Raw genomic sequence first — 25705 nt, forward strand, 5'->3', positions numbered from 1 at the left:
TTAAGAAACAGCTGCCTGTGGATAAGATGGAGAGTTTTATTAAGAATATTGAAAAGGATATTGACAAATGGGAGAATGAAATAAGTGAACTGAAAGTAAAGAAATTTTTAAGGGATACAGCGGATTTTGAGGCTGACAAAATATTCAGATGGCAGCTTCCTAAAAAGAAAACTGATGTGGGTGGAGTCAAGCATAACAGTTCAGGACGAGACCAAGCTTCCTTTGCTGATAGCAGTACTTCGTGTAGCGAAGCAGAAGGTTCAAATGACTATTATATGCGTACAAGGACTGGCTCTCGAGAGAGACGAGAAGGAAAAAAGTATCCAGATATCTTTAACAACAGAAAGATGAATAAACGTCAAAATGACAAGTCTAAGGTAATTAATTTATCTAGTCATATCCTGAGTCAGCCACAATTGAACTTGTTAGAAAAAGGTTTGTCTTTTTCTCCCTCCTCACATATAGACAAATTCCAGGTAGTCAAGGATGTACATCTGTTCGCGCGCAAAATCATACTACAAAGACTACACCATAGAAGCGACTTGGGAAATAGTGATCATAATGATTTGGAATTGGAGACTCTGAAAAATCTAGAAGAACTCCTGGAAGAGAATGAAAATTTTGAAGAGGGTAAGTTCCCAACTCATCTAATGGGAAAGTCAAAAACATTCCCAAGTTTAAGTACCTGCTCGGTTGTGGAAATTTTCACACGGTTAGTGGTGGAGGAGGTGGAAAAGTTGCCACTAATTCCTGATTGGGTTTCGAACATGAATATGGAGGATAAAAAAGCTCTTAGAGAACTGCAGACAATGGAGGATACTGTAATTAAAAAGGCCGACAAGGGTGGAAATACAGTAATATGGCCGAAGGTGTTGTATGAAAAGCAAGTGAATAAAATTTTGAGTAACAAGGAGTGCTACAAAAAATTATGCTTTAACCCCTTGACACAATACCAGCAAGATTTGGTCAACATCCTAGAAACTGCATACGAGGATGGTATAATTCCCAAAAGATTTGTTGATGTTATAAAGAAATTACAACCTAAATTGGCCACTTTCTATATCTTGCCAAAAGTACACAAAGATGCAGTGGATCCACCAGGGAGACCAATAGTGTCAGGGATAGGTGGGCTATGTGAAACGGTGTGTGCAGTTATAGATCATTATTTGCAACCCTTTGTTTTGGCCTTACCTTCATACATAAAAGGACACCACTATGATGCTGCAGAGGTTAGATTCACTACATTTGGAGAAAGGAGCTGTCTTTGTTACGGCAGATGTGGAGTCATTGTACTCCTCAATAAGACATGTGGATGGCCTGAATGCAGTTTCCCATTATCTTTATGAGAGTAATCTAGACCCACCTTTGATTGAGTTGATTCTGACATTGTTAAGATTTGTGCTAGAACATAATGTCTTTATGTTTAATAGGGACATTTATGTACAAATGCGAGGTACGGCCATGGGGGCCAAGTGTGCCCCAGCATACGCAAACCTCTTTATGGGGTTTTGGGAACGAGAGATTTTTCAAGGTGATGGAATTTTGGGTAATGAGGCTATTCATGGGTGGAGTCGTTATATAGACGATGTGTTATTTATCTGGGAGGACTCCATTGAGAACTTATATAGGCTAATGGAGAGATTGAATCATAATGCCTTGAACATTAAATTGACATTTAATTATGGTAAAAAAGTAGAGTTTCTGGATTTGAAGATAGAGGCACTTCCCAATGGAAGAGTGGTCACAAATGTATTTAGGAAGCCAACTGCTACGAACACTCTTTTATATGCATCCTCTGCTCACCACAGGTCTACATTAAATGGGATCCCTACAGGACAGTTCATGAGAATAAAAAGGATTTGCACTACTGAGGAGGACTTTAATCATCAAGCTGAGGACCTTGCTCGAAGATTGCATGAACGGGGATACAGCAACAGACAAATCAAGAGAGGTTATAAAAAAGCTTCTAGACTCTCTAGAGATAATTTATTGTATGATCAAAGGAGAAAAAATGAGGCAGGAGCAGCTCACCAGGTGAGGTTCATCACTGAATATAATAAACAATGGCCTGAACTTGTTTGTATTATGCAGAAATATTGGGGGATATTAAAATCAGACCCCATTCTGAGGAATATCCTACCAAGCCATCCACTAATGACACCAAAAAGGTCACGAAATTTGAATGACCTCTTAGTGCATAGTCATTACTCAGGTTCCTCAATATTAAGAGAAAGGGCAGACGAAAATGGATTTTTTCCGTGTAACTCTTGTAAAGCCTGTAGTAATCACTTTAAAAGTACTTCTTTTAAAAATCAGGATGGCACTAGGGTTTATAGGATTTTGAAGAATCTAACATGTACGTCAAAGGGAGTAATATATCATGCCCGTTGTACCTGTAATAAGATCTATATAGGTCTCACTACTCGAGAATTGAGAGTGAGAACGAGAGAACACATAAGAGATATTGAAAAATCAGTCACAGTCGAAGATATTAATTCTCTTAAAACCCTACCAAAACATTTTAGACTGTACCATAAGGGTGACCCTACAGGCTTGAAAATTCAAGCTATTGATCAAGTATGTCTGGGCCCTAGAGGAGGCAATCTTGGAAAGATCCTAGCTCAAAAAGAGAGCAGGTGGATCTATTTACTTGGAACTATGGCCCCTAAGGGCCTTAATGAAAGCTTAGGGTTTAATGCATTTTTGTAAAAAAGGTCTCTATTATCATTACTTTCTCCGGGTTCCTGTTTTTTAATTATGTTGTTATGTATGTTGCTTGTTGTTGTTTTTAACGTATCGTAATAATAATATTTTTAAAGTTTTTAGGAGGATTCGTTATAGGTGGTGTCCCTTCGTCTTGTTTCTTAGAGAGTCCACACTGGGAGTAAATGGAAACCAAAGAATTTTTGGGATTGAGAATCCTAGCAACTTATCAATATAATAGGGATATGAGTACTGTATTTCCCTGGTTTCTTTCTCCACTTTTCCCATCCCCCTCCCCTCCCTTTTTTCCTTTTTAATTTTCCCCTCTCCCCTCCCCCTTTTTTTCCCCCTTTCTCCTCTTGATATATATGTTGTGGGTAATGTATTATTATACTATTAGTGGGGTTGGTAATTTTTCAATATGGGTGTTAAATTTGGAGCACTGACTGTCACTTATATGCTATTTACTTTGTCGGCATATTTTATGTACTTATTTATGAGCATTGTATTTATTATTGTAATTGTATTGTATTTTATTAATTATGTATGTAAAATATAGTTGTCTATGATGTTTTAGATATTTAATATCTGTATTTATAGTGCACAGGTTTATGCACATACTATTGGGATCATACTTATCAGTGATTTATTTATATATTTCATGGGTATTTTGAGGGGTTTTTTAATGTTTATTGGATTTATGATACATATGTTTTCAATTCACTATGTCATTATGTAAATTTTGTCTATATATGATGATTTGGTTATCACTATTTAATATATGAGTATGAGAGTATGCATTAAGTATATGATTATATATATTTTCTGGGGTTATATTTATTAATAACTATACGGAGGAATTGAGGGGCTCTTTTGGTACTTATTGTATCAGTGACATGTTTGTTAGATATTTCATTTTCATTTTTGACGCTTAGACACCATTTATATTTATATTTATATTTTGAGTCTGGTATTCTGTTAGTTAAATTGATTGTTTATATTCCTTATATATTTTATTGTCCTCTGTCTGACCAGTTTTTTCTGCGGTTCGATCTCGGCACCTGGTTGACGCATGCGCATACTGGAACTACCTTGTGCTTCCTTGCCCCGCTCACAGATGGTGACGTTATAGCGTTCCACGCTTGCGTTCCAAGCGCGGAGAATAGGAAGTCACTTTTTCAATGAAGGAAGTTCGTCAGTCGGCGCATGCGCAGTAACTACCCAGGAACGCCGACATCATTTTCACCTGTGGGAGCGGGTATAAATATATGAAATGATGCAGCGTACATATATGCCCCTATTTGAGGAAGCCACTATGGCGAAACGGCGCTGTCGGGGTTACTGATGGTCACTCGGAGCAGGATTTATACTTATGTGAGTAAATAGGTTATCTGGTTGCATTTGTTTTCTCTGTTACCACTATTTAACCCCATATATATTACATCAATAGGAGGATTGCCTTATCTGTTGCCTGCATTTAAGCACTATATGTATGGCAAGACATGTCTGAGGCATATATTATATTTTAGTATGGTGAAGAGGTTTCTGCTTAGCAATATATTCTGCTTTTATAGACCCTGGTATGAGTCATAATGCAGTCTTTGAATATGTATTGCGATCAGCAGTAATGTGGTACAGGTCTTTTGCAACAGTGTCAATATATTTTCTTGCTCTGTTTGCCATTGGTATTTTATGAGTCTCCTTGTCTTGTTTTATATATGTTTAAATAAAGTATATATGTAAATTTTACGCATTTGCCTATGCCTCTTATTCACCTACAATTGGTGTGGTGTTTGTGTATAAACATTTGTGTTCTGAGGTGGCTTGTCCACGATTGGATTTTTTGGTTATGTATAAAATGTTTCATCTAATGTGTATGAGTGGCTTATTCATTGAGATCCCTGGTGATTGTATGAATGAGTCCAGTGGGTGGTCTAACTAGTGCTTGGCAGCGATCTCTGTAGCACAGTCATACAAGATAGACTGTCCATCACTTAATAGGACCGCCCACTGGACTCATGCATATAAACAGCAGGGATTTCAATTAGTAAAATGCAAGGTTTACCAAAAATCTGCCCACAAAAATGCCTAGCAAGCTGATTAGTTCCTCCTGCTCGATAACCTTCCACCTGCAGATCAGATACCATTTTCAACACAACAGGTTCCCTTTAATATCCCTTGACTTATAGCAAATGTACAGTGGGTAAGGAAAGTATTCAGACCCCTTTACATTTTTCTCTCTTTGTTTCATTGCAGCCATTTGGTAAATTCAAAAAAGTTTAATTTTTTTCTCATTAATGTACACTCTGCACCCCATCTTGACTGAACCCCCCCCCCCCCAGAAATGTAGAAATTTTTGCAAGTTAATTAAAAAATAAAAACTGAAATATCACATGGTTATAAGTATTCAGACCCTTTGCTAAGTATTGAGTAGAAGTACCCTTTTGAGCTAGTACAGCAGTGAGTCTTCTTGGGAATGATGCAACAAGTTTTCACACCTGGATTTGGGGATCGTCTGTCATTCTTCCTTGCAGATCCTCTCCAGTTCCGTCAGGTTGGATGGTGAACAGCCATTTTCAGGTCTCTCCAGAGATGCTCAATTGGGTTTAGGTCAGGGCTCTGGCTGGGCCAGTCAAGAATGGTCAAAGAGTTGTTCTGAAGCCACTCCTTTGTTATTTTAGCTGTGTGCTTAGGGTCATTGTGTTGGTGAACCTTTGGCCAAGCCTAAGGTCCAGAGCACTCTGGAAGAAGTTTTCATCCAGGATATCTCTGTACTTGGCTGCATTAATGTTTTCTTCAATGGCAACCAGTTGTTCTGTCCCTGCAGTTGAAAAACACCCCTATAGCATAATGCTGCCACCACGTTTCACTGTTGGGATTCTATTGAGCAGGTAATGAGCAGTGCCTGGCTTTCTCCACACATACAGCTTAGAATTATCACCAAAAAGGTCCATCTTTGTCTGATCAGTCCAGAGAATCTTATTTATCATAGTCTGGGAGTCCTTCATGTGTTTTTAGCAAGCTCTATGCGGGCTTTCATATGTCTTGCACTGAGGAGAGGCTTCCGTCGGGCCACTCTACCACAAAGGCCCGACTGGTGGAGGGCTGCAGTGATATTTGACTTTGTGGAGCTTTCTCCCATCTCCCTACTGCATCTCTGGAACTCAGCCACAGTTATCTTGGGGTTCTTCTTTACCTCTCTCACCAAGGCTCTTCTCCCGTGATTGCTCAGTTTGGCTGGACAGACAGGTCTAGGAAGACTTCTGGTGGTCCCAAACTTCTTCCATTTAAGGATTATGGAGGCCACTGTGCTCTTAGGAACCTTGAGTACTGCAGAAATTCTGTTGTGACCTTGGCCAGATCTGTGCCTTGCCACAATTCTCAAAGTCAGTAAAAAGCGGTCAAGGGGGAGCGCTTAGGAAGCAGCCCAGGGAATGAATTGAGTGCCGGGTCCCACCGCAGCTCCGAGAACCTCCAAAAGAGGAAGGAAGCACTGATTTGTAGATAAACGGTCACAGGAGCGCTGGAAGAAGACACAGACACAGGAGTAGGGTTAATCCACAATGCGTTTTGATAGATACTCAGTCTTCGTCAGGTGGACGGAGTATCCGTCAAAACGCGTTGTGGATTAACCCTACTCCTGTGTCCGAGTCTCCTTCCAGCGCTCCTGTGACCGCTTATCTACAAATCATTGCCACAATTCTGTCTCTGAGTTCCTTGGCCAGTTCCTTTGACCTCATGATTCTCATTTGGTCTGACATGCACTGTGAGCTGTGAGGTCTTATATAGACAGGTGTGTGCCTTTCCAAATCAAGTCCTATCAGTTTAATTAAACACAGCTGGACTCCAATGTAGGAGTGGAACCATCTCAAGGAGGATCACAAGGAAATGGACAGCATGTGACTTAAATATGAGTGTCTGAGCAAAGGGTCTGAATACTTATGACCATGTAATATTTCAGTTTTTCTTTTTTAATAAATTTGCAACAATTTCTACATTTGTTTTGTTTTTTTTTCGGTCAAGATGGGGTGCAGAGTGTACATTAATGAGAAAAAATACCCTTTTTTTAATTTACCAAATGGCTGCAATGAAACAAAGAGTGAAAAATTTAAAGGGGTCTGAATATTTTCTTTAGCCACTGTAAATGAAGCCACTGTTGTAGAAAACATGCCTCAGAGAAAGCTTTGTGTGAAGAGGTTCAGCCCTGCATTTGGAGAACAGAGTGCTATACTATGTGTATATAGAGTAGTGTAAGAGAACAGTATGGGAAGTAAAATTCCTTTAGTCTGGAAAGAATGAAGCCTGAATGAATATTAAGAGTTCCCATTAATCAGATGAACATTGAAAATAAGAAAGTTTGTGAACAGCATGCAACCCTATGATAATCTTATGAGAGTCCAGATTATTAGGTTGTTCTGCAATGAAAAAATATTCTACTAGATTAAATTATTTTACAGAAAAATACAGCAATGGTTTTCTCAAAGGCTGCCTAAAAATATGTACACCCCAAAAAGAAGAAAAAAGCCTCCAAAACTACAAACCTACAAACTGAATATGTGCAAAGGATATAATCACATTTATTAGTTAGAATTAACACCACAAATACAATTGGACATGGTTAAAAGCAATAAAAAAAAAAACGTTAAGAGCGGTGTTCCTGGCATACATGAAAACATAGTTAATGGATAAATAAATACTACATTACTACATTATTAGAAAAGTTCTGCGACGATATACAAACAATATTTAATCACAGCCACTAGGTGTCAGTGATTACTCCTTTAAGTAATGCAATTATGCACAGTACATTGCCCACTAAACTGGGACATAGAAAAATACAATGGCCGGACTACTGCTCCATTCACAATGTGTGTTTCGCCATCAGCTTTCTCAAGTAGTTAGATAGTTAGGGGCACACAGGGAGGTAGAAATAGGGCCATGGAATGGGTCCAAATTATTAACAGACAATTAAGAAAGTAATATTGGCAGAAAGTACCTGTAATGTTTAAGAGTTACTCTCGTTATTAAATTGCATTTTTTTCTATCTGATGTGATTCTCCTACTGTCAGAGCTTTTATCTTACATAGCGTACAGCTTATTTCCATATTGCTCAGCTACCACAGCTTGGCCGACTATGCGCAACAGTTATACTACAAAAAAGGAGTTAACTCCTAACATACCAGTCAGCTCTCACCAGCCCATTGATATAACAGCGTTTTTATACAACAGTTAGCTGATCACCTCCTTCTAAGCTCCAGACAGAGCTCTCATCAGACCTGTAGAATCACAATTACCCTGCCCCAGCATCTAAAGCAGTATTCCTAATCGCGGCTCTCATTTTTCTGAGCCATGGGCTTGTGCAAAGTCCCTGTTATCTCTATATGCAAATATCATAACAACAGTGTAGACTCAGAACAAACATTTGCAGACTATTAATGTGAAGTAGCAGTAGCATGAAACTGCTCACCAGAACTGTCACTCAAAGAGAGGTACCCGCCTCGCCAAGCAACCAGGAAGTAAGGAGACTGTAACAAAACTGCTAAGCTCTGAGCCGCTCAAGAGACTTGAGAATACCCCTTTAATGGAAGTGCCCACCAGTCATGATTGGGCCCTTATCCACCTTTACTGCGGTATGCAGAAGTGAGAAGTTGCACCTGTGCTGGCGCCATGCCCCACATCAACAAGACGCTGCAGAACTATAAGGAGCAGCACACATCACATGCGCACCGCTGATGGCCATCTTAGAGTAGGGCAAGCTGCCAATAGATGATAAATTAGAGATAATAAACATAAAATTAGGAAAACAGACACGATCGTTGGAAAAATAGATTGAACATGCGCTTCATTAGGCCAAGTTCCCAAGTGTTAAAATTGTCTCCTACAAATCAGCAGATTTCTGAGCAGTTTCACAGTGGATTTTATACTAGTTACAATGAGAGGGTTGAAATCTGCAGTAAAAATCTGCAACCAAAATCGTGATATCGTGTTTGTGAGCACACATTCTGCAAAATATGAAAAATCTTATCCAATTGCCTGTTAATGTAAACCAAATATGTATTCTAAACTGTGCAAATCCACAGGTGAAACTGCCACAAAACTATCCCTTATGTATTTACCATAAATGTGGTTAAAGTTGATTTAAGACCAGCTTGGTGATCAATGTCTCATCATCAGTCGTTACCTTTGTGCTGTTGTAGTAATGGCATCCACTATCTCCATAATTCTGTGAAGAGCAGAATCTGTTCCGATGGTCATATCTGTGCCACAGAAATCATTATCAATGGATCCCACCAGCCCGACAATATTGAGATAGCTAGACTTGTTGGCTTCATCAGAACTAATTTTTCCTAAATAAAAAAAATATTAGTAAAAAAATGTTCACAAAAAAAAAACACAAGTTGTCTTAAATTTTTGATAAAAATAGAAAATAAAACCCTTTTATATAAAGACAATTTTGTGTGATGGTCACTCCAATACATTACTCTAGTGGAGATGCCATCTAACCCCGATAATGATGAGCCTCGAGTCAGTGCTAGTAAAGGGACTCATTACACTTTCCACCAGTACGGTCCTCAGACATCGGCGGGGACAGAGGAATTTCCTCCCTGCTAATTTGGAAGAGTCATGCCATGGCTTACGAGAGAGATGCACCAAGTAGCTATTTATATTGGCAATGTCGTTATGGGTGGCATATACAAATAGTGCCAACATAAATAATGGGGTTTTTTTCTACTGTGTCACAATGTTGGATCGATGATAAATCTTATTTTCATTACATATACTATCCTGTATCACATCGGCTAACTATAGTTGTGATCAGGATCTCAATCAGTATTTAACATTCACAACCATTTACCTGCTTTGACAAGATCAGCAAGCAGTCCGCTCCACTCTGCTCTGAAAGTGTCTGCACCGGTCAAGCTGCCATCTCCACCAATGACACAAAGATTGGTAATCCCTTTTTTAATCAGGTTGCATGCTGCTTTAAGTCGGCCTTCTCGAGCGCGAAAATCTTGACATCTAGCACTTCCTATGACTGTACCACCCTATAAACAGACAGACATAGTATTGAATAAAAGCATTACAAATAAAATTAGATTTCATGTCACATCAGATCCTAAAATGTTAGTGTCCGTGATCACCTACCTGACGGCTTCAGTGACAGCTTACACAGATATAGCAGACGGAATCAGTCCAGTATAGGTATATAACGTCCCAGGAGAACATTTCACAAAGGTAACAATAAGATATTTTCATACCACGTTTTATCACTATGGTTTCCCTATGCTTATGCTTTACATGTATACTGGGAAAGCTCCCAACAAACACACTAATGTGTCCATAAGGCTCTAATGCCAGGATGGAGGACAAAAAAAAAAATCAGTCCAGTAAACTCTATTACACAGCAAAACTAAAAGTCTAGAACAGACAGGTAAGATTCTGATGTTCTGTCCTTCAGGATGCAGTAAAAAACTTATCCTGTGTAATGATTCCTCTACTCAAAGTGTCTAGAACTCAGCGATGGACAGCTCTGTCATCCTACCCAGTGCTAGGGCGTGCTGAGCTGTCAGTGCTTTGATTGACAGCTCAGTTAATCTATCTGAGGCTAGGAGGTTCAGAGATTTCTCCAGGTGAGCTGTCTGGCCCAGATCACTGCCAGTCAAACGTTAATGCTCTCTGTTGTGTGTTTGCCCGATTCCTGTGCTGTGAGTTCTGATCTACTGCTGCCTGACCTTTGGACCATGTTCTGACTAACCGTTTGTTATTGCCCCTTTGCTTATCTGCTATTTCTCTGGTATTTTGACTCTGGACTGTGACCTGACTTATGCCTTAGTCTTTTCTCTTAGTTTACCATGTGATCTCTTGGTACTGACCCTGGAACGTCTGACTTCTCTGCCTCACAGCCTGTTCGTGAGTTGTGACTGGCGTCACATTTTGACTGGCCCAACACTTTTTCTTTTTCCTCAAATCTGATTGTTCAAGATTTGTCCATGGAGCAAAGACTAGAATCATCAAAGTCCCAGCTGCAGGGTCAGCTTTCTAGTACTATGAATGCTTCCCAAAGCTCTCCACTATCAATTGTAGCAATGACTCCTGTACCTTCTGATGTGCAGTTGGTCTTCCCTGAACCAGCAGTGAAACTTCCTGACAAATTTTCGAGGGAGAAGGATTAGTTTCGAGTATTCAGAGAGAGCTGAAGACCGTTTCTTTTACCTTGCGACCATCTGCATTTTTCTCTAGGAAATTTTCGACTGCTGATAGAAATTATAATGTTGGGAATTGCAAGCTGCTCGCTATGAAGTCAGCTTTTGAAAAATGGAGACTTTTTTGGAGGGAGCTATTCATCTGGTTATTGTGGTGACAGATCACACAAATTTAGCTGATTTTTTTTTCCATAAACTAGTTACAAATTTAGCTTATATTAATCTGGTAAACGTTTAACCCCTAGACAGGCCAGATGGTCCTTATTTTTTTCTAGAATAAATTTTTCCATCATGTTCAGACCGAGGTCTAAGAATGTTAGGGCTGACACTTTGTCATACAGCCTTGATTCCGTTTCTCCTCCAGAACCTCTGTCCTCCATTCTTCCTCTGGGAATTGTGACTTCTATGGTATACTCAGAATTGGAAGCTGAAATTCGTAAGGTCTAGTTGTTGGCCCCATCTGCTACTCCTGAATCTAAATTATTTGTGCCTGTGTATCTAAGATTACATCTACTGAAGGAGTTTCATGATTCTGTCTTAAGTGGTCACCTGGTGGTCACTGCTACACAGAAAGATGTTGCTAGACTCTTTTGGTGGCCATCTATGCTTAACGATCTTAAGGATTTTTTTATCCACTTTTGAGATTTGCGCATGTGCTAAAAGTCTGTCATAACCGGAAAGGAAATTGGCTCCATTGCTTATTTGAGAAAGACCGTGGACTCATTTGTCCATGGATTTCATTACTGATTTTCCTTTGTCTGGTGGAAAAACTGTTATTTGGGTGGTGGTTGACCAATTCAGTAAATAAGCTCACTTTGTTCCATTATCTGGGTTACTTTATCCTGAAATTCTTTCCAGGTTATTTATCAATCATGTGGTGAGATTGCATGGCATTCCTTTGAACATTGTATCTGAGGGGGGTGCAATTTGTCTTTAAATTCTTGGGGGCGTTTTGTAGGAAAGTGGGGACTGAATTATCGTTTAACTCTGCTTACCACCCTCAAACCAATGGTCAGACCGAATGAATCAGTCATTAGAACAAATTTTAAGATGTTTTGTTGTGGCTCAGCAGGAGGACTGGTCCTCATTTTTGCCTCCCGCTGAGTTCACCTTTAACCCCTTCATGACCTTGGGATTTTCCGTTTTTCCGTGTTTGTTTTTCGCTCCCCTCCTTCCCAGAGCCATAACTTTTTTATTTTTCCGTCAATATGGCCATGTGAGGGCTTATTTTTTGCAAAACAAGTTGTACTTTTGAATGACATCATTAGTTTTAGCATGTCGGGTACTAGAAAACGGGAAAAAAATTCCAAGTGCGGTGAAATTGCAAAAAAAGTGCAATCCCACACTTGTTTTTTGTTTGGCTTTTTTGCTAGGTTCACTAAATGCTAAAACTGGCCATTATGATTCTCCAGGTCATTACGAGTTCATAGACACCTAACATGTCTAGTTTTTTTTTATCTAAGTGGTGAAAAAAAATTCCAAACTTTGCTAAAAAAAATAAAAATAAAAAAATAAAAATTGCTCCATTTTCCGATACCCGTAGCGTCTCCATTTTTCATGATCTGGGGTCGGTTGAGGGCTTATTTTTTGCGTGCCGAGCTGGCGTTATTAATGATACCATTTTGGTGCAGATATATTCTTTTGATCGCCTGTTATTGCATTTTAATGCAATGTCATGGTGACCAAAAAACCCGTAAATCTGGCGTTTCAAATTTTTTTCTTGCTACGCTGTCTAGCGATCAGGTTAATGCTTTTTTTTATTGATAGATCGGGCGATTCTGAAAGCGGCGATACCAAATATGCGTAGGTTTGATTTTTCTTTTATTGATTTATTTTGAATGGGGTGAAAGGGGGGTGATTTAAACTTTTTTTTTTTTTTTTTTTTTTCACATTTTTTTAAACTTTTTTTTTTTTTACTTTTGCCATGCTTCAATAGCCTCCATAGGAGGCTAGAAGCTGGCACAACTCGATCGCCTCTGCTACATAGCAGCGATCATCAGATCGCTGCTATGCAGCAGAAATGCAGGTGTGCTGTGAGCGCCGACCACAGGGTGGCGCTCAGAGCTAGCCGGGATCAATAACCATAGAGGTCTCAAGGACCTCTATGGTTACTATGCAGAAGCATCGCTGACCCCTGATCATGTGACGGGGGTCTGCAATGCGCTCATTTCCGGCTGGATGCGCCGGTTAAATGCCGCTGTCAGCGTTTGACAGCGGCATTTATCTAGTTAATAGCGGTGGGTGAAAAGCGATTTCACCCGTCGCTATCGCGGGCACATGTCAGCTGTTCAAAACAGCTGACATGTCCCGGCTTTGATGCTGGCTCACCGCCGGAGCCCTGCATCAAAGAGGGGGCTCTGACCTCGGACGTACTATCCCGTCCGAGGTCAGAAAGGGGTTAACAGTCACATCAATCAGCCCACTGGACCTTGCCTTTCTTTTGTAATTATGTTTTTTTTTCCTCATATTGGTGATTCTTCTAGGATGAATTCTGGATATCCCAGAGTAGAGGTGACCATGCTGAAACTTGGAGATGTTTGCAGTGAGGTTCATAGGAATATTGAGGTGGCTCAGTTTTGTCAAAAATGTAAGGCTGATCGGAAACGTTTGGCGGGTTCCACTTTCAAAAGTTGGTGACAAAGTTTGGTTATCGTCCAAGAATATAGGCTAAAAGTACCTTCAGCAAAGTTGGGTCCTAAATTTATTGGCCCTTACGAGATTCTGGAGGTTGTCAATCCAGTTGCCTTTAGATTAAAGCTTTCGTAATCCCTTCGTGTCCCCATTGTTTTCCACAGATCCCTGTTAAAGAAGTTTGTCCCTTTGTTGTATTCTCTCATTCCCACCTCATCCAGGCTCTGATGGAGGTTTGGAGTACGAGGTGCAGAGGATTGTGGATTCTCTAAAGGTTCGAAATTCACTCCAATCTCTTGTTCATTGGAGTGGATATGGACCCTGGGTTCAGGCTTGTTCGGTGAAGGCTGATCATTTGGTCAAAGCTTTTCATTGTAGGTTTCCTGGGAAACCTAGGGGTCGGGTTGCCCGTCCTAGAAGAGGGGGTATTCTCACGATTCCTCCACAGAGTGTCTGGGACTCAGTGATGGACAGCTCTGTCATCCTATCCAGTGGTGGGGCTTTGTCATGATCTCAATGGCAAGAGATCATAGCATCAGCATATATAGGAACTAGCTCTTGGAAGATGGAAACTGAGCTGACCATGAACTAAACCTAACGCACAACTAGCAGTGGCCGGGTAGCATGCCTACGTTGATTCTAGATGCCCAGCACCAGCCGGAGGACTAAATAAAGCTAGCAGAGGAAAATATTAGTCCTAGCTCACCTCTAGAGAAATACCCCGAAAGGAGACAGAGGCCCCCCACATGTATTGGCGGTGAATCAAGATGAAATAACAAACGTAGTATGAAAATAGGTTTAGCAAATTTGAGGTCCACTTACTACATAGCAGAAGACAGAAAGGACACTTTCATGGTCAGCTAAAAACCCTATCAAAACACCATCCAGAAATTACTTTAAAACTCTGGCATTAACTCATAACACCAGAGTGGCAATTCCTGTTCACAAGAGCTTTCCAGACACAGTAACGAAACTACAGCTGTGAACTGGAACAAAAATGCAAAAACAAACATGGACAAGAGTCCAACTTATCTAGTAGTTGTCTAGGAGCAGGAACAAGCACAGAGAGGCTTCTGATAACATTGTTGACCGGCAAGCAACTAACAGAGCAGCAAGGTTATATAGCGACTCCCACATCTTGATGGGAACAGGTGAACAGAGAAGATGAAGACACCAGTTCAATTCCACCAGTAGCCACCGGGGGAGCCCAGAATCCAAATTCACAACAGTACCCCCCCCCTCAAGGAGGGGGCACCGAACCCTCACCCGAACCACCAGGGCGATCAGGATGGGCCCTATGAAAGGCACGAACCAGATCAGAGGCATGAACATCAGATGCATTCACCCAAGAATTATCCTCCTGGCCGTATCCCTTCCACTTGACCAGATACTGGAGTCTCCGTCTGGAAACACGAGAGTCCAAGATTTTCTCCACAACGTACTCCAACTCACCCTCAACCAACACCGGAGCAGGAGGCTCAACAGAAGGCACAACCGGTACCTCATACCTGCGCAATAATGACCGATGAAAAACGTTATGAATAGAAAAGGATGCAGGGAGGTCCAAACGGAAGGAAACAGGGTTAAGAATCTCCAATATCTTATACGGGCCGATGAACCGAGGCTTAAACTTAGGAGAAGAGACCCTCATAGGGACAAAACGAGAAGACAACCACACCAAGTCCCCAACATGAAGACGAGGACCAACACGACGACGGCGGTTAGCAAAAAGCTGAGTCTTCTCCTCGGACAACCTCAAATTGTCCACCACCTGCCCCCAGATCTGATGCAATCTCTCCACCACAGCATCCACTCCAGGACAATCCGAAGATTCCACATGACCAGAGGAAAATCGAGGATGAAACCCCGAATTACAGAAAAACGGGGACACCAAAGTGGCAGAGCTGGCCCGATTATTGAGAGCGAACTCCGCCAATGGCAAAAAAGCAACCCAATCATCCTGGTCAGCAGACACAAAACACCTCAGATATGTCTCCAGGGTCTGATTAATCCGCTCGGTCTGGCCATTCGTCTGAGGATGGAAAGCGGACGAAAAAGATAAATCTATGCCCATCCTAGCACAGAATGCCCGCCAAAATCTAGACACGAATTGGGTCCCTCTGTCAGAAACGATATTCTCAGGAATACCATGCAAACGAACAACATTTTGAAAAAACAGAGGAACCAACTCGGAAGAAGAAGGCAACTTGGGCAGAGGAACCAAATGGACCATCTTAGAGAAACGGTCACACACCACCCAGATGACAGACATCTTCTGAGAAACAGGCAGATCTGAAATAAAATCCATCGAGATGTGCGTCCAAGGCCTCTTAGGAATAGGCAAGGGCAACAACAATCCACTAGCCCGAGAACAACAAGGCTTGGCCCGAGCACAAACGTCACAAGACTGCACAAAGCCTCGCACATCTCGTGACAGGGAAGGCCACCAGAAGGACCTTGCCACCAAATCCCTGGTACCAAAAATGCCAGGATGACCTGCCAACGCAGAAGAATGAACCTCAGAGATGACTCTACTGGTCCAATCATCAGGAACAAACAGTTTATCAGGTGGGCAACGATCAGGTCTATCCGCCTGAAACTCCTGCAAGGCCCGCCGCAGGTCTGGAGAAACGGCTGACAATACCACTCCATCCTTAAGGATACCTGTGGGCTCAGAGTTACCAGGCGAGTCAGGCTCAAAACTCCTAGAAAGGGCATCCGCCTTAACATTCTTAGAACCCGGTAGGTATGACACCACAAAATTAAACCGAGAGAAAAATAATGACCAGCGCGCCTGTCTAGGATTCAGGCGCCTGGCAGTCTCAAGATAAACCAAATTTTTGTGGTCAGTCAATACCACCACCCGATGTCTGGCCCCCTCAAGCCAATGGCGCCACTCCTCAAAAGCCCACTTCATGGCCAAAAGCTCCCGATTCCCAACATCATAATTCCGCTCAGCGGGCGAAAATTTACGGGAAAAGAAGGCACAAGGCCTCATCACGGAGCAGTCAGAACTTTTCTGCGACAACACTGCCCCAGCTCCGATCTCAGAAGCGTCGACCTCAACCTGAAAAGGTAGAGCAACATCAGGCTGACGCAACACAGGGGCAGAGGAAAAACGGCGCTTAAGCTCCCGAAAGGCCTCCACAGCATCAGGGGACCAATCAGCAACATCAGCACCCTTCTTAGTCAAATCGGTCAATGGCTTAGCAATATCCGAAAAACCAGCAATAAATCGACGATAAAAGTTAGCAAAGCCCAAAAATTTCTGAAGACTCTTAAGAGAAGAGGGCTGCGTCCAATCACAAATAGCTTGAACCTTGACAGGATCCATTTCAATGGAAGAGGGGGAAAAAATATATCCCAAAAAGGAAATCCTCTGTACCCCAAAAACACACTTAGAACCCTTCACACACAAAGAATTAGACCGCAAAACCTGAAAAACCCTCCTGACTTGCTGGACATGAGAGTCCCAGTCATCCGAAAAAATCAGAATATCATCCAGATACACAATCATAAATTTATCCAAATAATCGCGAAAAATATCATGCATAAAGGACTGGAAAACTGACGGAGCATTTGAAAGACCAAAAGGCATCACTAAATACTCAAAGTGGCCCTCGGGCGTATTAAATGCGGTTTTCCACTCATCCCCCTGCCTGATTCGCACCAAATTATACGCCCCACGAAGGTCAATCTTAGAGAACCACTTGGCCCCCTTTATGCGAGCAAACAAATCAGTCAGCAACGGCAATGGGTATTGATATTTAACAGTGATTTTATTCAAAAGCCGATAATCAATACATGGTCTCAAAGAGCCGTCTTTTTTTGACACGAAGAAAAAACCGGCTCCTAAGGGAGATGACGATGGACGAATATGTCCCTTTTCCAAGGACTCCTTTATATATTCACGCATAGCAGCATGTTCAGGCACAGACAGATTAAATAAACGACCCTTTGGGTATTTACTACCCGGGATTAAATCTATGGCACAATCGCACTCTCGGTGCGGAGGTAACGAATCAAGCTTGGATTCTTCAAAGACGTCACGATAGTCAGACAGGAACTCAGGAATTTCAGAGGGAATAGATGATGAAATGGAAACCACAAGTACATCCCCATGAGCCCCCTTACATCCCCAGCTCAACACAGACATAGCTTTCCAGTCGAGGACTGGGTTGTGAGATTGCAGCCAAGGCAATCCTAGCACCAAATCATCATGTAGATTATACAGCACCAGAAAGCGAATAATCTCCTGGTGATCCGGATTAATACGCATAGTTACTTGTGTCCAGTATTGTGGTTTATTATTAGCCAATGGGGTGGAGTCAATCCCCTTCAGAGGAATAGGAGTCTCCAAAGGCTCTAAATCATACCCACAGCGTTTGGCAAAGGACCAATCCATAAGACTCAAAGCGGCGCCAGAGTCGACATAGGCGTCCGTGGTAATAGATGACAAAGAGCAAATCAGGGTCACAGATAGAATAAACTTAGACGGTAAGGTGCAAATGGAAACAGATTTACCAAGCTTTTTAGTACGCTTAGAGCATGCTGATATAACATGAGTAGAATCACCACAATAGAAACACAACCCATTTTTCCGTCTAAAATTCTGCCGCTCGCTTCGGGACAGAATTCTATCACACTGCATACTCTCTGGCGATTTCTCAGTGGACACCGCCAGATGGTGCACTGGTTTGCGCTCCCGCAAACGCCTATCGATCTGAATAGCCATTGTCATGGACTCATTCAGACCCGCAGGCACAGGGAACCCCACCATAACATCCTTAATGGCATCAGAGAGACCCTCTCTGAAAGTCGCCGCCAGGGCGCACTCATTCCACTGAGTAAGCACAGACCATTTACGGAATCTTTGGCAGTAAATTTCCGCTTCATCTTGCCCCTGAGATAGGGACATCAAAGTTTTTTCTGCCTGAAGCTCCAAATGAGGTTCGTCATAAAGCAACCCCAAGGCCAGAAAAAACGCATCCACATTGAGCAACGCAGGATCCCCTGGTGTCAATGAAAAAGCCCAGTCTTGAGGGTCGCCCCGGAGCAAGGAAATCACAATCCTGACCTGCTGTGCAGGATCTCCGGCAGAGCGAGATTTCAGGGACAAAAATAATTTGCAATTATTTCGAAAATTCTGAAACCCAGATCTATTCCCCGAGAAAAATTCCGGCAAAGGAATTCTCGGCTCAGATACAGGTGCATGACAAACAAAATCTTGCAAATTTTGTACCTTCGTGGCGAGATTATTCAAACCTGCAGTTACACTCTGAAGATCCATTGCAAACAGGTGAACACAGAGCCATTCAAAGGAGAGAAAAAAAAAAAAAAAAAAAATTTCAGCAGACTACTTATTTCTCTCCTTTCTCAGCCAAGGATTTTAACCCTTTAGTGGGCCGGTCAAACTGTCATGATCTCAATGGCAAGAGATCATAGCATCAGCATATATAGGAACTAGCTCTTGGAAGATGGAAACTGAGCTGACCATGAACTAAACCTAACGCACAACTAGCAGTGGCCGGGTAGCATGCCTACGTTGATTCTAGATGCCCAGCACCAGCCGGAGGACTAAATAAAGCTAGCAGAGGAAAATATTAGTCCTAGCTCACCTCTAGAGAAATACCCCGAAAGGAGACAGAGGCCCCCCACATGTATTGGCGGTGAATCAAGATGAAATAACAAACGTAGTATGAAAATAGGTTTAGCAAATTTGAGGTCCACTTACTACATAGCAGAAGACAGAAAGGACACTTTCATGGTCAGCTAAAAACCCTATCAAAACACCATCCAGAAATTACTTTAAAACTCTGGCATTAACTCATAACACCAGAGTGGCAATTCCTGTTCACAAGAGCTTTCCAGACACAGTAACGAAACTACAGCTGTGAACTGGAACAAAAATGCAAAAACAAACATGGACAAGAGTCCAACTTATCTAGTAGTTGTCTAGGAGCAGGAACAAGCACAGAGAGGCTTCTGATAACATTGTTGACCGGCAAGCAACTAACAGAGCAGCAAGGTTATATAGCGACTCCCACATCTTGATGGGAACAGGTGAACAGAGAAGATGAAGACACCAGTTCAATTCCACCAGTAGCCACCGGGGGAGCCCAGAATCCAAATTCACAACAGGGCTTGCTGAGCTGTCAGAGCTTTGACTGACAACTCAGTTAATCTGAGACTGGGAGGTGGAGAGTTTTCTCTAGGTGCTTCCTGTTCTTAGTAATTGCCCTGCTATTTAGGCGAGCTGTCTGGCCTAAATCACTGCCAGTCAAAAGCTTAGGCTCTCTGGTGGGCGTTTGCTTGATTCCATTGCTGTGAGTTGTGATGTACCGCTGCCTGACCTTTGGACCTTGCTCTGACTACCCGTTTGTTATTGCCCATTTGCTTATCTGCTATTCCTCTGGTATTCTGACCCTGGACTGTGAACCGACTTTTATGCCTTTGTTTTTTCCCTTAGTTTACTACATGCACTTTTGGTATTGACCGTGAAACGTCTGATTTCTCTGCCTCACAGCCTGTCCGTGAGTTGTGACTAGCGTCACATTCTGATACACTATTCACGTCAGGTTTTAAAAAAACAAACACATTTTATATACAATTTAAGTGATTTCTATATTCAATTTTTTCCACCAGATGTGATCACAACAGGCTGACGCCTCCTGGCCTCTGAAGATCACTTGTTAGTTGGCTGTACATAAAGACTTTAAAAAAAACAAATCAGGATATTTTCAATACCCTTCCATCTTATCTATAGGCCTTGTCTAAACGAGGACCACCCCGCTGGAAGTCCATTTTGTAATGCAATTTTAGGTCAAAATCTCATAGAGGTTTGGCTGGACTGGAGAGTTATGGTATTATCAGTACAGGACAGAGGGTTTTAGTACGGTTCTTTTATGCTGCACTTATACTTATAGAGACAGCCCCATTCACTATACTATAGGTATGAGTGCTATTCGTGAAAAACATTGTTAGCACTTGTATACAAAAAACTGATGTGTGAATGAGCCCAAACTATATCCTTGCAGCTAATGCTTCGTATGCAGCTATCCTGTAATTTTTTGGTCTCTGGGAGAAGGTGCTGTATCTATACATATAATTGTCTAAGGGTTTTTCTGTCTGTCTGTCTGTCCTGGAAATCCCGCGTCTCTGATTGGTCGAGGCCGCCAGGCCTCGACCAATCAGCGACGGGCACAGCATGGCGACGATGATGTCATAAAGGTTGCCTCGACCAATCAGCGACGGGCACAGTCTGCCGCGAATTCGCCTCGACCAATCAGCGACGGGCATCACTCTTTGTTTCATTGCAGCCATTTGGTAAAGTCAAAAAAGTTTGTTTTTTTCTCATTAATGTACACTCTGCCCCCATCTAGACTGAAAAAAACGGAAATGTAGAATTTTTGCAAATTTAATAAAAAAGAAAAACTGAAACATCACATGGTAGTAAGTATTCAGACCCTTTGCTCAGACACTCATATTTAAGTCACCCGCTGTCCATTTCCTTGTGATCCTCCTTGATTTGGGAAGGCGCACACCATAATCCCGCATCTCTGATTGGTCGAGGCCGCCAGGCCTCGCCCAATCAGCGACGGGCACAGTATCGACGTAGATGTCATAATGGTTGCCATGGCGACGATGATGTCATAAAGGTTGCCTTGACCAATCAGAGACGGGCACAGTCTGCCGCGAATTCTGGAATCATCATTGTCCATATACTACGGGGCCACAATCTAGTTTATGATATTTGTCTACCAATCTATTGTGATTAATTGCTGCTGCCATAATGCATGTCCCCATGGAGGAGGAGGCAGGAAGCTAAAGTGTGTCCAATAAGGGAGGTTTTGGGAAGAAAAATGGAAGAAACGTTTAAAAACAAACAAAAAAACAGAACAGATACATAACCTCTTTTCTATAGACATATCTGGTTAAACGCATTGTCAGACCTCTAAAAAAAAAATTCAGAGGCAATGGCATCCCATGAGGTCTGTGATTGGCTACGGCCATCAGGTGACGGGAACGGGATGTCATTTGATGCACATCCAATGACCATCCCTGCCATTTTGAAAAAATGTTAGAGGTCCAACAACCCCCATTAAAAGACTTGCCTCTTGGTAAAATCCACATCCATGTCCACCTTCATTGACAGCTTGGACTTGTTCATCCAGGTCACGTGCTGCAGATTTTAAATTGGCAGTATATTACAATATCAGAGATGGGGATCTCATGAAATCTTATTCACATGTAAATTGGCAAAAGCTGCGGATTTCACATCCACAGCAAGTCACTTTATGCAGCTGATATTCTTAGTGGATTTTGCATTGCAAAGGAAGACATCTGGGGTATATCTATTTAGTGTAAATGTTTTACAATTTCAGAGTATTAAAATTTACGGCCATTTTTAAGATATTTACATTTAACAAAAAATTGTTTACAGCTTATTGCCTAGGAGACGGACCACCACTATTGTCTAGCTTGTAAGGACAGTGCTGAAACTGCCCAGGACTAGGAGGTAACCGCACACTCCAGTTAATGTCTAAAATAAAACACTGAAAATTTAAATATGCAGCAAATTGCAAAATGGCTTGTATTTACTCTAGCTACTCAACAATACCCATTCATGAAGGTGGACGCAACCCTTCAAGAAAAGGCATCAAAGAAAACACTTCTGTTGCCTTCTGATATGAACCCTTATTCTTCAGCGCAAGAATTATATCTCTGGCTGTATGATTACATCTTTCTAAAAGCATCTACACCCATAGTGCTAATTGTAAAAGGTCAAAGTATCGCATCTATTTGTGTGTGGCATTTGAAACAAGACTCCACTTAGAACTTTGACCTCATCTGGCACTAAAATGGCAGGTTATTTTAGTCCTGGACATCGACTGTAGCCTTTTGGCCAGAAAGATGTGAAGACTTAAGTATCCTATCTTGGCCAAAAAGAAATGTCAAGTTGTCACAATGCCCCTTCTTTGATACGGCAGACACCTCACAAACCACTGTGTTAGTTATTTAAAGGTTTTCAGGAAAGTAGATGTCATCTCCTAACATTTTAATGAGAGTAAAGAACCAACTACACCAAGAAAATGTTAAAAAATATATTTATATATAATATAATTATTATCTATATATAATTGTCTAAAGGGTACTTCCGTCTTTCTGTCGGCAACTTCCGTCACGGAAATCCCGCGTCGCTGATTGGTCTCGCCAGCTGCCTGTCATGGCTGCTGCGACCAATCAGCGACAGGCACAGTCTGATTAGTCCCTCCCTACTCCCCTGCAGTCAGTGCCCGGCGCCCGCTCCATAATCCCCTCCAGTCACCGCTGACAGGGTTAATGCCAGCGCTAACGGGCCGCGTTATGCCGCGGTGTAACGCACTCAGTTACCGCTGCTATTAACCCTGTGTGTCCCCAACTTTTTACTATTGATGCTGCCTATGCAGCATCAATAGTAAAAAGATGTAATGTTAAAAATAATAAAAATAAACAAAACTGATATTCTCACCTTCCGTCGTCCGACGATGCGCTCGCGCCGGCCGCCATCTGCCTTTCCCAGAGATGCATTGCGAAATTACCCAGAAGACTTAGCGGTCTCGTGACCGCTAAGTCATCTGGGTAATTTCGCAATGCATCCTGGGAATGGAAGATGGTGGCAGCTGCGCGCGAATCGCCAAAGCTTCGCTGGATCCTGGCGGCTGAATATATAACTATTTTTTATTTTAATTATTTTTTTTAACAGGGATATGGAGCCCACACTGCTAAATACTGCATGGGCTGTGTTACATACCGCGTGACTGCTATATACTACGTGGGCAGTGTTATATACTGCGTGAGCTGTGTGATATACTGCGCAGGCTGTGCTATATAGTACATGGGCAGTGTTATATACTGCGTGGGCTGTGTGATATACTGCGTGGGCTGTGTGATATACTGCGTGGCTGCTATATACACTATGTCCCAAATTATTATGCAAATTACATTTTTCTCGGATTTTCCTAAATGGTCGGTGCAAATGACAGTCAGTCTAATAAAAGTCATCACCCATTAGAGTATACATCGAATTTTATTGAAGAAACCTCCCAATGATAACAGTATAATCTCCAAAATGAATAAAAACTCAAAATGCACTGTTCCAAATTATTAGGCACAGTAGTATTTCTAAACTTTTGATATGTTTTAAAGAACTGAAAATGCTCATTTGTGGAATTTGCAGCATTAGGAGGTCACATTCACTGAACAAAAAAGCTATTTAACTCCAAAGCATCCTAACAGGCCAAGTTACATGTAACATAGGACCCTTTCTTTGATATCACCTTCACAATTCTTGCATCCATTGAACTTGTGAGTTTTTGCAGAGTTTCTGCTTGTATTTCTTTGCTTGAAGTCAGAATAGCCTCCCAGAGCTGCTGTTTTGATGTGAACTGCCTCCCACCCTCATATATCTTTTGCTTGATGATACTCCAAAGGTTCTCTATAGGGTTGAGGTCAGGGGAAGATGGTGGCCACCCATGAGTTTATCTCCTTTTATGCGCATAGCAGCCAATTACTCAGAGGTATTCATTGTCATGCATGAAGATGATTTTGTTCCTGAAGGCACATTTCTGCTTTTTAGAACATGGAAGAAAGTTGTCAGTCAGAAACTATTTACTTTGCTGAGGTCATTTTCACACCTTCAGGAACCTTAAAGGGCCCTACCAGCTGGTTCCCCATGATTCCAGCCCAAAACATGACTCCTCCACCTCCTTGCTTACGTAGCAGCCTTGTTGGGACATGGTGGCCATCCACCAACCATCCACTACTCCATCCATCTGGACCGTCCCAAGTTGCTCGACACTCATCAGTAAACAAGACTGTTTGAAAATTAGTCTTCATGTATGTCTGGGCCCACTGCAACCGTTTCTGCTTGTGAACACTGTTTAGGAGTGGCCGAATAGTAGGTTTATGCACCACAGCAAGCCTTTGAAGGATCCTACACCTTGAGGTTCGAGGGACTCCAGACGCACCAGCAGCTTCAAGTAACTGTTTGCTGCTTTGTAATGGTATTTTAGCAGCTGCTCTCTTAATCCAATGAATTTGTCTGCCAGAAAACTTCCTCATTATGCCTTTATTTGCATGAACTCTGTCTGTGCTCTGTTTCAGTCACAAATCTCATCAGAGTATGATGATCACTCTTAAGTTTTCGTGAAATATCTAATTTTTTCATACCCTGTCCAAGGCATTGCACTATTTAACGCTTTTCAGCAGCAGAGAGATCCTTTTTATTTCCCATATTGCTTGAAACCTGTGACCTGCATAATAATGTGGAACATCATTTTTGAGTAGTTTTCCTTTAATTAGAATCACCTGGAAAACTAATTATCACATGTGTTTAAGATTGATTTCAGTGATTCATTGAGCACTGAGACACAATACCATCCACGAGTTTATTTGAAAAACAAAACAATTTAATCTTTAAGACACTTAAATCCAATTTGCATAATAATTTGGAACACAGTGTACTGCGTGGGCTGTGTTATATAGTACGTGGGCTGTGTTATATACTGTTTGGGCTGTGTTATATACTGCGTGGACACTGTTATATACTGCGTGGCCTGTATTAACACATCAGGTATTCTACACTATGTATGTATGTATGTATGTATGTATGTATGTATATTGTAGCCACATAGTGTATAGCACAGGCCACGTAGTATTTGTCTGCTATATACTACATGGCTCCTATATACAAAGTGGCCTGTGCTATATACTATGTGGCTGCTATATACATACATACATATTCTAGAATACCCGATGCGTTAGAATCGGGCCACCATCTAGTATTATATATAAATGACCAAGGGTCACTGTAGCATCTTGCAGTTTGTTGTTCTGTCAGTATTCGCCTATTAAATGTGAACATGCTAAATACATAAGAAATTAGCAATTTTCACTTTGGCCGAAAACTTCAAAAAGAAGCCTCCTAGTCCTGTTGGGAACTCAGAGCCTATTTTTATATAGAAACCATTCTGAGCTTCTAATGTCAGCATGCTCCCATAAGGGCAAAGGTCATTGTGACCATCACCACATGAATGGTGGATCCTGTGTCATCTACAGGATATAGAGGTTAACTTTCATTGTAATCCTGCCCTTACTGATAATGAGACAGCTGAAAAGTCTTTTGT

The 25705-nt window shown here is 41.7% G+C and overlaps 1 protein-coding gene across 5 annotated transcripts in view; it reads right to left on the bottom strand.

The window, feature by feature from the left end:
* PFKM (phosphofructokinase, muscle) overlaps positions 1–25705 on the bottom strand; it is a 135717-nt gene that overhangs the window by 29119 nt on the left and 80893 nt on the right. For all 5 annotated transcript variants that reach the window (XM_077297866.1, XM_077297871.1, XM_077297867.1 and 2 more), the window contains 2 exons: positions 9560–9749; positions 8885–9050 (listed from right to left, as the gene is read on the bottom strand). In XM_077297866.1, the coding sequence (XP_077153981.1) occupies positions 8885–9050; positions 9560–9749 (356 nt within the window). The remainder of the gene's footprint in view (positions 1–8884; positions 9051–9559; positions 9750–25705) is intronic.

Source organism: Ranitomeya variabilis, chromosome 3 (assembly GCF_051348905.1).
Source record: "Ranitomeya variabilis isolate aRanVar5 chromosome 3, aRanVar5.hap1, whole genome shotgun sequence".
Taxonomy (NCBI): Eukaryota; Metazoa; Chordata; class Amphibia; order Anura; family Dendrobatidae; genus Ranitomeya; species Ranitomeya variabilis.